This window comes from Vipera berus, assembly GCF_964194415.1.
Source record: "Vipera berus genome assembly, chromosome: 7".
In the NCBI taxonomy this organism is placed as follows: domain Eukaryota; kingdom Metazoa; phylum Chordata; class Lepidosauria; order Squamata; family Viperidae; genus Vipera; species Vipera berus.
Genome location: NC_138209.1, coordinates 80,295,866 through 80,308,745, shown reverse-complemented (window position 1 = coordinate 80,308,745; position 12,880 = coordinate 80,295,866). Strand labels below are relative to the sequence as shown.

At 49.9% G+C, this 12,880-nt stretch overlaps 2 protein-coding genes across 6 annotated transcripts in view; one reads left to right on the top strand and one right to left on the bottom strand.

The window, feature by feature from the left end:
• ACOX3 (acyl-CoA oxidase 3, pristanoyl) overlaps window positions 1-762 on the bottom strand; it is a 20,864-nt gene extending 20,102 nt beyond the window's left edge. Inside the window, exon 1 of one of the 2 annotated variants that reach the window (XM_081332845.1) lies at window positions 726-762. In XM_081332845.1, the coding sequence (XP_081188971.1) occupies window positions 726-747 (22 nt within the window). In that variant the 5' untranslated portion in view covers window positions 748-762. Of the gene's footprint in view, window positions 1-109; window positions 301-725 lie in introns of those variants that run through there. The other variant, XM_081332846.1, reaches the window with a different exon arrangement.
• Window positions 339-12,880, top strand: TRMT44 (tRNA methyltransferase 44 homolog). 4 transcript variants are annotated; one of them, XM_081332847.1, is made up of 11 exons: window positions 339-669; window positions 1,460-1,577; window positions 2,733-2,949; window positions 5,128-5,196; window positions 6,979-7,086; window positions 8,154-8,225; window positions 8,657-8,757; window positions 9,834-10,017; window positions 10,342-10,726; window positions 11,179-11,295; window positions 12,482-12,876. In XM_081332847.1, the coding sequence occupies exons 1-11, from the start codon at window positions 354-356 to the stop codon at window positions 12,715-12,717; spliced, it is 1,923 nt and encodes a 640-aa protein (XP_081188973.1). In that variant the 5' UTR covers window positions 339-353; the 3' UTR covers window positions 12,718-12,876. The 4 variants fall into 4 exon arrangements, with proteins under 4 accessions (XP_081188973.1, XP_081188974.1, XP_081188975.1 ...); XM_081332850.1 differs by lacking the exon at window positions 339-669 and adding an exon at window positions 1,313-1,358 and having other exon boundaries at window positions 12,482-12,872; XM_081332848.1 differs by lacking the exon at window positions 2,733-2,949 and having other exon boundaries at window positions 1,460-1,521; window positions 12,482-12,874.

Here is a 12,880-nt window from a genome sequence, read left to right as displayed (position 1 = left end):
CCCAAGTAGCCCCCCACCCTTTTCTCTCCCCCCGCCGCCCCCCACCCCCTTGCGCCCCGGGCCCCCCCCGCGCTTCCCAGAGACGGAGCCCCCCCTCCGCCCGCCGCACCTGCAGAAAGGCCGCCGCGAGCCGAGCCTTCCCTCCGCAGCCTCTGGGAGCTCGGACAGACGACCTCGCGGGCGCCCTCTGGCCTCTACAGCAAAACAAGCGGGGCGGGGACTGCGGGCTGCGCGGAGGCGGCCTTAGCGAAGCGGCCGGGACGGTCCCGGCCCGGCCGCCGTCCCTTCCGGCTCCGGCCGCCCGGCGAGCTCCACCGCGCAGGCGCCGGCGGCACAGACCCGGAAGCGGGGCGATGGAGGCGGCGGGCGAGGCGGCGCTGCGGGACCCGGCGGGGCGCTTGCCCGGCGGCTTCTGGGCGGCGGCCGGCGTGTGGCTGGAGCGGCCGCAGGTGGCCAACAAGCGGCTGAGCGGCGCCTGCGCGGAGCCGCCCCTCCGCCTGCCCCGAACGGGCGGCGTGCCGGAGGCGGCGGAGCGCGCCTGGCGGTCCTTCTGCGCAGGCGCGGGGGCCGCGGCGCTGGGGCTGGAGGGGCCGCCGGAGCTGGTGCTGCGCCGGCTGCTGCCCCGCCGCCCGCCGCCCGCCGCCCCCGTCCCGGAGCTGGTGGTGCGAGGTGAGCGGCCGGCCTCGCGCTCCCTCCCTCCCTCCCTCCCTCCGTCCCCGCCTCACCTTCCCTCGCCTCGCCCGGCATGGCGGCGGCGGCGGCCTCCTGGAGGGACGCTGGGAGCTCTGCCTGCAGCCTCGCCGGCCGAGAGAGTGGAGGGGAGCGCGGCCGCCCGCCCGCCCGCCCGCCGGGTGTGTTCCCCGGGGCCCGGGAGGGGGCGGACCGACCCCCGTGGGCGGGAGGCTGGGCGGGCCGTGGGGGTGGGAAGGTGGGTCAGAGCAGAGGGAGCCGCCCCCGCCGCCGCCCCCGCCCTGCCCGCCTTTGCCTCTGGGGCGGCGGAGAGAATCTGGAAGAATCCTCTAGAGGCCCCTAACCGCGCACTAGTGAGGGTCCCTAGTTGGGTCGTGAAACATCCGCGAGGAAAGGGGCTCAGAGCGCCTGGGAGTGGTTTCCCTTCCCCCCCTCTGGGGCGCCTTCTCCCTTTCTCGGTCTGGTCTGCGGGCCCCCCCTCCTCTCCCCACCCCCTAGATCAGGCCTGTCAAACTGCCGCCTGTGGGCCAGATGCGCCAAGTCAAAACCGCGCCTGCCCCGCTGCCGGAAATGGGGAAAAAGTCGCAATACATCAGACGATGTCACGTGACGTGGCGAGTTTGACAGGCCTGCCCTGGATGGTTTGACCCTGCCAAGCGATATGCTCGGTAAATTGAATTCAGAGTTCTGCGTAACGTTCTTTTTATCGTTTTCTAAAAGACGCGTATTCTACAAAGAACGAAGCCATACAGTTTGCAACTCTTTACAGATGTCCTTAATGGGTCGGTGACCTTTCTGCCTTTGGAAGAGACCCGCGAAGGGCAATTCAAGGTGAAGGTTGGCAATATTTATCAGATTCGGCTCCGGCACATACGGGACGATGAATGGTGGGTGCTCAGAAGATGTTGCTGTCCTTGAATCCTTTTACCACAGTACAAGATGCGTTTAAGGGAGTGATCATTCTTTGCTTCTGTTTGCGTCGTTCAGCCTTGCCAGACTGTTTTATATACGGAATCTTTCTGCATTAAGGTTTAAGTTTAGCAGGTTGCATCTGGTTTGGGAGTCACTGCCCTCAGTTTGGTAGTATTTGGTTTTTGGCACCACGGTCCACGTAAGTTGGACTTGGGAGTAATCTGCAACCAGTTTTTTCAGAGCAGAGGCGTTGCTGCTCTCTGTACCAGTGGAACCTTCTGGATACTCTTTGAGGGCCAACCCTATAAAGATCTCATTGCAGTACTTCATTCTGGAAGCGACTGTGGGTAGGAACCGGCTCAATTGGTACAGCAGAAGCAGGTGCGCAAAGGCCCTCTTAGCCATGACTGCCCCCTGCCCATTCAGCAGGAGTCATGAGTCTAGGACGGGTGGGAAACCTTGGCTCTTTTATGACTCGTGGACTTCAACTCCCAGAATTCCTGAGCCAGAAACCTCTCCCTTTCCCCTCAGCATGGCTGGCTTAGGAATTCTGGGAGTTGAAGTCCACCAGTCATAAAAGAGACAAGGTTGCCTACCTCTGGTCTAGGAGGACTCCAAGATTGCACACCAGTCCTGTCTGCAAGAGTATAGTACCAAGGATGGCTTAGACCTGGTGTACCCCCAAAACCCGAGTCTTGCCAGGGTTCAGCTTTTGTTCCCGTCCCAGATCCTCATGGCTTTCCGACACCAAGATATAAGACGTTTGTGGCTTAATTGCTTAGTTCACCAGGGTGGAATTACATAATTGGGTATTGTCAGCATCGTGAAGATCCCTCACCCTGTGGCAATGAACAAGCTTCTGGATCCTTCTAATTGGAAGAAGCAGGGAAGCTCACCTGTGCTGGTTGGTGCTGCTTTCTAAGGAGGCTGCAGGCGAGGGTGGGCTGCCAGCTGCGTTCCTCTCCCCAAACCAACTCTGCCTCCAATTCTTCCATTTGAGAAAATACCGTCCCATTTTGCTGCATCCTAGTTTAAACTAAAACAAGAATCTTGCTTGATTGGCCAGAGGCACAATTAAATTAGTGCTCTATTACAGATTGACACTGATCCTTAGTTTTGTTTGTTTGTAGGACTCTGTCGGTGCTCCTGAATCCAGAAAAATACGTTCCTGATGGAATCGTATATCCTAAAGCAACGTGGCTGGGAAGTGAATTGCTTTCTAAACTGGTTAAATGGTCTACGGAGATCACAAAAAATGAATTTAAGAGTACGCTGTCTCTAATTTCTGTAGCTAGATACAGCAAGGTTTATCAAGATTTAAAGGAAAAGTACAAAGAGATGGTCAAAGTAAGTAGATCTGGATGCTTTTTGCTTTGACATTTTTGAATGTAACATACGTGCAGAAAAGTGTCTCTTAAATGAAAAGCATAAATTTTGTTCTTAAACGCATAAGGAAATCCAATCAAGGAGGATGCTTGCACCTTGGGAACAGAAGATGTTTCTTGGGCAGTGTCTCGTCTTCCTCTGATTTCATGGGAAAGTCTGTGGAGAATTCAGACCTAAAACCACGGAGGAAAGGAAGGGGGAAGCTGAAATCCAGTTGTGTCAGAGGAAAGCATGAATTATGATTGAAAAACGTGAGATCTGCATATATGTGTGAGAATTCATCTCTGCCAGATGGAGAGGATGCTTGCCTGTGTTGGCCGTTAATCTTCTTGAAATGCAATATGGGCTAAAGCTGTGTCATAATTCTCGGAGCCACACCTGAGTTTGTGAAATCTGAGGGAATCTTGTTAACAACTTTCTGGGTTAGCAAATGTTAGGAAGCATTCATGAGCTGCAACTCACTTCATCAGGTCTATGGAGTAGCTAGATTGATGGAGAAATGTAATTACAGGTATTGTGTTAAAAACCTGTTGGGTTTGTTGAGACTTGCTGAGATTGCCTGAAATCTGTAAATTGTGAGAGCTCAGCAATCTCACTCAGTTGCACCGGGGAAGTTTGATTTTTCCCAAGGTGGCCGCTTTGAGCTCTGTTAAAGGAGGCTTCTAGAAGGTTGAAATGCTTTGCTGCTGCCTTATTTTGTCCGGATTTGAGACCTGATGCCAAACCTGTGTCCTATTGTACAACATTTGCCCCGTTTGTACTCCGAGATACGTGAAATCTGGAGGAACTTTTTGCTGATGGATGCATCACTTTCAGAAGCAAAGCAGTGCCTAGTCTCGTGCATGGAGCTGTTGGTGTAAATGTGGGAGGAAAGCAGACTTTTGGGTTTGTCGCAGAATCTGCTTCCCAATTTAATGAGCTTCAAGTTGGGTGGTCTGCTTGTTTATTTATCTGGTAAATTTATACAGCTGTCCCTCTAACACACGGGTGTCAAACTCATCATGTCGTGACGTATCGTGACCTTTTTTGCATTGACGGAGCTGGGATGGCTGCAGCCTCTGTATGATGCAACCGGCCTGCAGGCCGGCAATTTGACACCCCTGCTCTAACACAGTATATGTGATTCTGGACACCAAAAAAAGAGTAAAACGAATAATGAAGCAACATGAGGGAAAGTAGTGAAACCATAAAACATAAATACTGCTAAGCTTGTAAGCCGCCCTGAGTCTTCGGAGAAGGGTGGGATATAAATGGAATTAAAATAAAATTTTTTTTTCCAGGAGACCAAAGTCAGTTTCCCTAACAATATAACTGACTTTATAGTTAACCCCCCAGGCCTGAGGGCAAAGTCCTGTTTCCAGGCCCTTCCTGAAGACCGGCCGGGTTGGGAGCAGTCTGACCTTGGCGGAAGGATGGGCCAAAGAGCAGGCAAGCCTCTCCCGGCACCCGTCCGGGGTGAAGGGTCTGCGCCGTGCTCTCCCTGCTGGGCAGGTGGGTGTGATTGGAGAGAGGGATCCCTCAGCCCAGCCTCATGCCAGGTCAGGCTTTAGAGTTCATTGCCAGCACTTTGAATTGAAGCCAGAAGGCAGCTGGTAACCAGCGTAACTCCTGGAGCAGAGGTGAAACGTGCCTTGATCTAGGTGCGCGTGTGAGTGACCGGGCCACTTGCACTTTGTGCCAGCTGAAGGCTGAGGACAAAGTCACCCAGTTTTGGAGGGAAAGGAAGAAAAAGATACTTGGAGAAAATGGATAGTTAATGGTGTTTATCCCCAGCATAGTGGCTCCTCTTGAAAGTAACACTGGTCATCTTGACAGTGTGCAGAAAATAACACCCTTGCCTCCGAAGCGATGTCTGAATGCACTTAGCCCATGCAAGTAAAAGGACCTGGGTTGCTTTGGAGGGAGACGGGCCTTGTGCTAGGAACGTGGGTCCTGGGTGGGCTGCGTTGGCAGGGAGAGCCAACGTAAGGATTATCGCCATCTCTCTACGGAGGCTCCCCAACCCACTGTGGCGGCTGTTCTGTGTGGGCCTGAATGTGCCCTAGGTAGGCATCTGCTGGAAATTTGAAATAACCTGTTATCTTGAATATAGTTAATCTATATTTATAGTTAATCACTTGAACCTTTATTTGCCTGCAGGTTTGGCCTGAAGTAACAGATCCTGAAAAGTTTGTATATGAGGATGTTGCTATAGCTACTTATCTACTGGTAGGTGATGTTTAAAACTAATTAAAAGTTTACTCTGAAAGAATAAATTATTCTAAATTAATAACTGTCTTAAAATTCAGCTATAAAGAATAGATTTTTCTGAATGTGAAAGTTTGACACTTTAAATTGGATACACAAGATACATTTTGAGCACAATTCTGTTAATAATTTCAGTTAGGAGATTATGTATTTGCTTACAAGGAGCGGCTGAGTATTATGTGTGAGAATTTGGTTTACCTTATTTATTCTTCACGAAAAAGATGCAGAGTACCAACAGTAGTGTGGAGAGCCACAGAAGGGGAGGTTTCAAGATGGGTCATTTTCATGATCTCGTCTACCTTGAAGGACTGACTGTCAGGGGAGGCGTGAGTCCATCCTGCGTCTCTTTCAAGGTACCAGGAAGCTGTAGCTGTCTAAAATCCAAATGGTTCCTGCTCAGAGTTGATCTAACATCAAGGCCACGAACAGATACTGAATGCCATAATAAAGGCTCAGTGTGTGGGACCCTTTCAAAATAATTTGATCGGTAGATGGAGAGTTGGTTACAATAAGTTCTTCCAGAAAATCTGCTGGTTAATGTGATTTTGCATGTTGCATCCAAACAATAATGCAGGCTCAGCTGGAGAACTAGATTGCACGTATCTGGATGTAAAGCTAATGGACTTCAGGGTCAGCAAAAAACCAAAAACTAAACTTGCCTTTTAATAAAATACGTTGGCTAGAAAAGGGGCTGCCACACTCATGTTTTTCCCCAACCTAAGATTAGCCCTACAATGTTTTCAAACTGTATTAAAGCAAATTATCGGTATGAAAGAGCTGTTGGTAAAAGTTTAAAATGACACAGAATCCAAAAGTCCCACTTGAATCTTGGACGTCTCCCACGTCCAGGCTGCAAAAGCATAGATGGCCACTAGAGGCAGCAAAGAGAGAAGAAAATGGTCTCTTGCTCTCCAGCGGCCTCTAGAGGTTTTGCTGGCCGAGTAGGAACAGTTTTGCTCTTTGATTCCTCAGAATGCACCAGGTGGCAGCGCTTAGCACGTCTGGTTCAGAGACTGCCTGGACAGCTTCAATTTTCCAGGAAAGGGAGGAAAACTGAACGTGATGAAGTCATTTTAAAGGAACTCTGAAATGATTTGTTTGGTCCAGTGTTAGTTAAGGCTAGAAACCAGGAGCCTGTGAGTTCTAGCCCCTCCTTGGCCATGAAAGCTGGCTGGGTGTCTTTGGATCACTCACGCTTTCTCAGCCTGTGGCACCTCACAGAATTATTGTTGTGGGGAAAATATGAGCAGGGTTAGTTCTATTTGCTGCCTTCTGTTAGTTATAAAAATAATAAAAGTGGGATATTTATAATAAATAAATATAATAAATATATAATTTTTTAAAAAAATTGAGTGTTGCTAATAGTTAGCAATCACTTAAAGGGAATTTCACGTTGGTGGCCATGAGTAAGTCCATCTCCGCTGGGGTTGTGAAGTGGCCTCTGTGTCTGCAGGTACTTGCATATCTCTAAAGACCCTCCCGAGTGGCAGGGCAGAACTCGGGAAAGCTGCTCAGGATGGGGGGGGGCAAAGCCTCAACCCCAGAGCTCAGCCCCTCCCCTCCCCCTCCCCCACAGAGGTCCCACTGGGAGAGGGAGGGAAGGTGGGCTCATGCCCCAGGAGTCAGCCCCGACGTGGAATCTCCTGGGTCTCTGTGAATCCAGCTCGCCCTTTGATCATTTCCAATTGCTCCTTCACGCTGGCTGTTATCTGGAGTTTCTGAATGGCGATCCTGTCTTGCTAGATCCTTTGGGAAGACGAGAGAGCTCGGAGAGGCCTGGCCGAGAAGCAGTCTTTTGTGGACCTTGGCTGTGGAAATGGACTCCTAGTTCACATTTTAAGTAACGAGGGGGTAAGTCAGTTGCACAGGATTGATCCAACCACTTTTTCTCTCTCTCCCCCTCTAATAAGTTGGTCCCCCGCGGCTGATGCACCTGCCAGCCCTCCCCCCCCAAACTGATGGCGATGGCGTTTCTCAACCTCGGCAACACATTCCGGGGGTGGGGGTGGGTGGGTGGTGGGTGGAAGTCCACACATCTTAACATTGCCGAGGTTGAGAAACACTGACGTAACTTCGGTGGGGAAGTGCCGAATGGCTGTAGTTTAAGGTGCTGATCCTTACCCTTCAATCTCTGGAAGTGCCTCCTCCCTCGCAGCCCCTCTTTTGAAAGGGCCGCCCACCCACCCAAGATCAGACTGAACCCGCCCTTGTAACGTTTCAGAAAAGCCATAACAGACCTAGAAGGAGATCTGGGATCACTTAGATCCTCCACCCTGCCCTGGGACGCCAGGTTTCATCCTTGGCAATTTAGTTTCTTCCTTAGTATGCTGTTGTGGTTTTGTATTGTTTCCTTTTATTATACTGCTGTTACATTTAACCCTTTTTAGTGTAGAAGGGAAAACAGGTTGTTCAGCGCTCTTGGAGTGAATTTAGAGGCCAGATACATTTTCTAAATAAATAAATAAGCCCCAGTAAGTAAGCATTTACTGTTTATTCGGCATTGAGTCTCCCAAGTAGAAACTTTTTTTTGTTATGAAGGGATAAAGTAAGAATCTTAGCTACAGATACATAAATAACAACACTCCAGCCACATTGTAGCCAGTGCAGCTTTTTAACTGATTGACATGCAAGCGTAACATTTTAAAACTCCATGCCCAAGCATTCTGGTTTTCCTTCTCCTTTTTCCCTTTGAACTGAACTCCTGAGGACTAGCTTGTTGTGTTTGATTTGGGCCCCTGTCTGTCCATCCAGGGAGCCGAAGGGTCGAGGCTGCTCCAGTCCCCAGGCCGCCTCCTGTGCCCAGAATGGCTTGTTTGTTTTTATCGGTTGTCAGAAGAAAAGAGAGGAATGTTTGCTTCACGTGTATGTTACGATCAAGGCCGCTTCGCTAACGGTGCTTCCTGTGTGAATTTTTCCAGCATTCGGGAAAAGGAATCGACGTCAGAAGAAGGAAAATATGGGACACGTACGGCCCACAGACCCGCTTGGAGGTAGGGTGGAGATGTGGGTCTCTTTCACCCAGGGCTTCTGCCCCGATGGGCCCCTCTGCCATCGTGCTGTGCACAACTTAACGACAGTTCGGTTAGTGACTGTTCAAAGTTACAACGGCAGTGAAAAAAGTGACTTATGAACATTTTTCACACTGACGACCACTGCAGCATCCCCGTGGCCACGTGATCCAGATTCAGATGTTTGGGCAACTGGGTCGTATTTACGACGGTCGCAGTGTCCCCGGGTTCATGTGATCCCCTTTTGTGACATGGGCCAGAATTCACTTAACAATTGTCTCGCTTAGGCACAAAGGTTTTGGGCTCAATTGAGGTCATAAGTTGAGGACTACCTGTACTGATAGATTTCGATGGAAAAATACCGGCAAGCCTTTCCATATTTTATTAAGTTGTTTTCATCCTTTTTATTTTAGGAAAGTGCCATTAACCCAAACAACCTTTATCCAGATGTTGACTGGCTAATTGGGAACCACTCTGACGAACTGACGCCCTGGATACCCGTAATGGCAGCCAGGTACCAGCTGGGTGGGCCTCTGAAAATGGAGCGATCCGGGCCCTTCCGCAGCTCTTCTGCTTGGGAGCTGCCGCCTTGACCCAAGCAGTTCGAAACGGGAATACGTATATATACCATTGACATTAAAATCAAATGCATTTTAAGTTAGGCCAAGGAACATTTTTTGTATCTGAAGAAATGTATGTAGTGAAAGTGATATTAAGAATCTCAGGAAATACTGAAAGAGGAAGTGAGGTATGAATAAAAGAAGGAGATTAAGAAAGTTTTGATTCAGAGGAATAGAAACTGGAGGCCAGTCAGCATCTGAGCTCCTGCAGAGAGTGGGTAGAAAACGGACTGGCCAAAATTCTACATTAGTTGTGAGAAACCTCCAGAAAGTGGAAATTGGTGAAGGCAGCATGAATACTAAACTACTTCTAAAGCAGAATTTCCCAAATTTTCTCAGTTCATATCACTGTTAAGTGTCTCTAATTTTTTCACAGGGTCCGTAGCGGTTCCCAAAGGGTGCACAGCAACCAGCACAGTAGCAGTGCCGCTCGTTAAGTCGGAGGTCCCCAACCTTTCTGGGTTTGTGCACCAGCGGGGGAGGGGAAAGGCGATGGTTCCGCGTGAGCGGCGGGCAAGCATGTGTGCTAGCGCAGCTCCGTTTGCACGAGTGGCGGGCATGCACGCTTGCCACTCGTGCAAATGGAGATGTGCATGCACGCGCACCCGTCCTTTTGGTGGCCTGGTACTGGGCCGTGGCCCAAGGGGTTGGGGACCCCTGTATTGAGTAGCAAAGTACTCAGAGGATGTGGCTCGCAGTACTTAGCAGTCGTGTTTAGTAGTGAGCATTTGGAAGCCTCAGTCAGACTTATCTAACTGCAGACGTCCGTTTTGAGCAGACAAGTTAATCTGGTATTTAGAAAGCTGTGAGACGTTGTTCACCCCGTAAAGTAGGAGCTACTTGGCTTCTTCTCCCAGTGTCTCCCTTCCTCCCACACTCGGCTCCTGACAGCTCGACGGGCACGCCTCATCCCAAGTCCCTGGAGGCTTTGTGAGCAGCGCCTGACTCGGCCTTGTGCCCCTGCTTGCAGGTCGTCGTATTCTTGTCGCTATTTTCTGCTGCCTTGCTGCTTTTTTGACTTCTATGGGAAATACAACCGGAGGCGGAGTCAGAAGAGCCAATACAGGGAATATCTTGATTTCGTGACGGAAGTCGGGGCCGTATGCGGCTTTAAAGTAGAAGAAGATTGCCTCAGAATTCCTTCCACTAAAAGGGTAACTTCTGGTTTCGTGGCTCTTTCTAGATTTTAATAGCCTTATTGTTGAGCCTCGACTGTGTGAGGGGAGTTTCCCAAAGCCTGAGCTGCACATCCCGCCTTCTTCAATTCTGAATTTTGATCACGTGATCATGGGGATGCTACATAAGTCACATTTTTCAGTGCCGTTGTAACTTTGGCTACTAAACGAACGGCTGTAAGTCGAGGAGAGCCTGTATTGCCTGTGAGGCTTCCGGAGCCGTTGGCGGCCCTGATAGGCCTTGCACGTAGATCCCGGACGATCCCCTTGGGCTCTTAACCGCAGGAATCCTCTTTGTTTCAGGTCTGTCTAATTGGGACGTCCAGAACCTGCCCGGCGGCAGAAGGCCCTGCCCTTGCAGAGGAGAGGAGGCGCTACATCAGGAGGCGCCAGCCCCGCCACCCGAGCCGGGCATCGGGCCAAGGCTTTCCCTCGCACCCCCAGGAGGAGGGTCTTTCGGCCACAGCGGAGGCCGCCAGTCAGCGGCTGTGCGAAGAGGCCTCTCGGGAGAGGGAGGGCAGGACTGCCTTGCCCTCTGGGTTTCTGCCTCGGGGCAAAGAAGAGGTCAGGAACTGCACCGCCCTCCCGCGTGCCTTCGTGGACCGGGTGGCCTTGCAGGTAGCCCATCTGCTGTTGGGGGAGATGGAAGGGAGCCTCTGCGGAGCCTCCAGCCCCTGGAACGGAGGAGGTGAGCCCTGCGCCTGACGTCGGCGCCTGAAGGATTAGGCTCCGGAGGGTGATTTGAACGAGCAGGTCAAATTCTCCACACACTTAATTAGCGACAGACAGCCTGAGCTTTTCAGCTGTTCTTCAGTGGCGGAAGCGTTTATATAGAACTCGAGCCTCACAAGTAACAAAAGAAGTCTGTGTCGATGATTGACATCATAAAAAGATTAAGGTTAATATCAGTCTGAAGGCTCGCAAAGCACAGTGTGGGATATAATCTTGAAAAAGGGGAAAAAGTGACCCTTTTGGTACAGCCTTTTTAAAAAAAATGAATAAATAAAAACCTTTGGAGAAAGGAAGGGGGGGGGAATAATACAGAGGGAGGGAGGGAGAGGTGAATAATCCAAAGGACATGGATTTCCAGAAGCCCCCGGAGAATTAACAGGTTTTTTTTAACAATCTTGTTTTCTGTAGAGAGTCTTCCCTTGAGTGAAATTGCTGGACATTTAGACAAGGACACGCTGAAAACTCTGAAGAAGGAGTATGGGGGCCTACAGACCTTGCTTAGAAATAATTATCAGGTATTTAAAGGTAAGAATGTAGTTCCGTCACTGTCCCTTTCTGGGCTGAGTTTTGGAGGCTTTTGGTGTGAGCCGTAGAAGAGTCTGTCTTCCTTTAGGCAACTACTCGTGGTGGGATTATCCTGGAAAGATCTCTAGATGCTTCCTCCAGGTCAAGGGTGGTGGGTGTCTAGAAGGAAGGGCCTTCTCCGTTGTGGAATTTCCTCTCCAGGTGATCTCCCCTCGGCACTCCCACGGAAGCTGCTTTGTTGCATCAGGTTAAGATTTCTTACTTTGCTAGTCATCCCATCATTTTACAGAGAGTTTCTGATGTCAAGTGTCTGCCTTGGGATTTATAGCATATTTTAATGCAATTTATTGGTTGTATTGTTTACTCTCATTTTTAATGTTGTAATATCTTCTCAATGTTTTTTATTAGCAAAAGTAATCACCACACCATAAGTTTTAGAATTCAGAGAAAATTGTATCTGCAACTTTATTATTTTTAATATCAGCAAACTAGTTCTGTGTATCACTAGTTCTCAAATTTTAGGATCTGCTAAAATGATAAATGAATTATGTAATTCCCTATAATCTCATTGATGTATTGGTTGGGCCATAGCTAGGTAAAAAATACTACTTTAAGGTTTAATCTGTACATCACTTGGATTCTCAAGCTGCCAAAATAAGGGAAAAAGTCGTGGACGGGCTGTCCTTACGATAGTTCAGGTATAAAGTGTAAAATATGATTGTTAAGTCACTGCAATTAAATTAATGTTAAAATCGACAGAAGAGGAACGTGGAAAGAGACGCATTTTTGCCCTTTCTCTCAGTGCTGGGAAGGTGGGGCTCTTTGAGGGACTGGGGGTGGGAGAAGCGGGGAGATGGATGAACTTGCTCTACAGGTAGTCCTTGAGTTGCGTCCGAATTAAGTCGTTGAGTGAAGCATTTGTTCGGCACGCTTCCCACACACGACTGCCTTGGTCCAGCTCACGCAGTCCCGGCCCTCCCAGTCTTCTTGCAGTGGTTATTTCCCAAAGCTGACAAACACCCCAGCGCTCGAGTTAGCTTTCAGATCCATGGGGAAATTGGATTTCTGTGGGAGGAAGGACTGCGCTCTTCCTCTGGGCGCATGCCTACCAGTAAGATTGGGGGAGGGGCAGGTGGGGTTTGTCTTTTGGCACTAATTGGCCTGTCCTCCTGATTCCTCCCCCCAGTCCAACGTGGGAGAGTTCGCATCCGCGACTGGAGACAAGAGGAGAGGCCCAGGAAGCAGACGGGAGCCCGTCTCCCTTCTGAAGCGACAAAAACCCGGCTGTGCTGGTTTGACCAGCACCACCCTCAAGGCTGCCCTCTGCCCTCTGCCTCCTGTTCCTATGCCCACGGGACCACCGAGCTGAACCAAAGACGAATCACGCCGGGCAATAAAGAGCCGCTACTTCAACTTTGCTAAATAAAAAGTCACAAACAGCCTCACGTGAGCGTGGCAGCTTCTATGTTTTATTCTGTTCCTAGGACAAAAGAAACAGCAGAACAAAAACGTTGACCAGCATTTGGGGTTGCTTAACTGAGTTATCTTCTTAATAATGGATATTCATTTGTGCATTAAAATGTCA

What these genes read in the sequence shown, in the direction of transcription:
- TRMT44 (XM_081332847.1), top strand. Translation starts at nt 354, where the DNA reads ATGGAGGCGGCGGGCGAGGCGGCGCTGCGGGACCCGGCGGGGCGCTTG. An exon ending in CCCGGAGCTGGTGGTGCGAG is followed by an intron (nt 670 to 1,459) that starts GTGAGCGGCCGG and finishes AACTCTTTACAG; the next exon opens with ATGTCCTTAATGGGTCGGTG. An exon ending in TAATTATCAGGTATTTAAAG is followed by an intron (nt 11,296 to 12,481) that starts GTAAGAATGTAG and finishes TCCTCCCCCCAG; the next exon opens with TCCAACGTGGGAGAGTTCGC.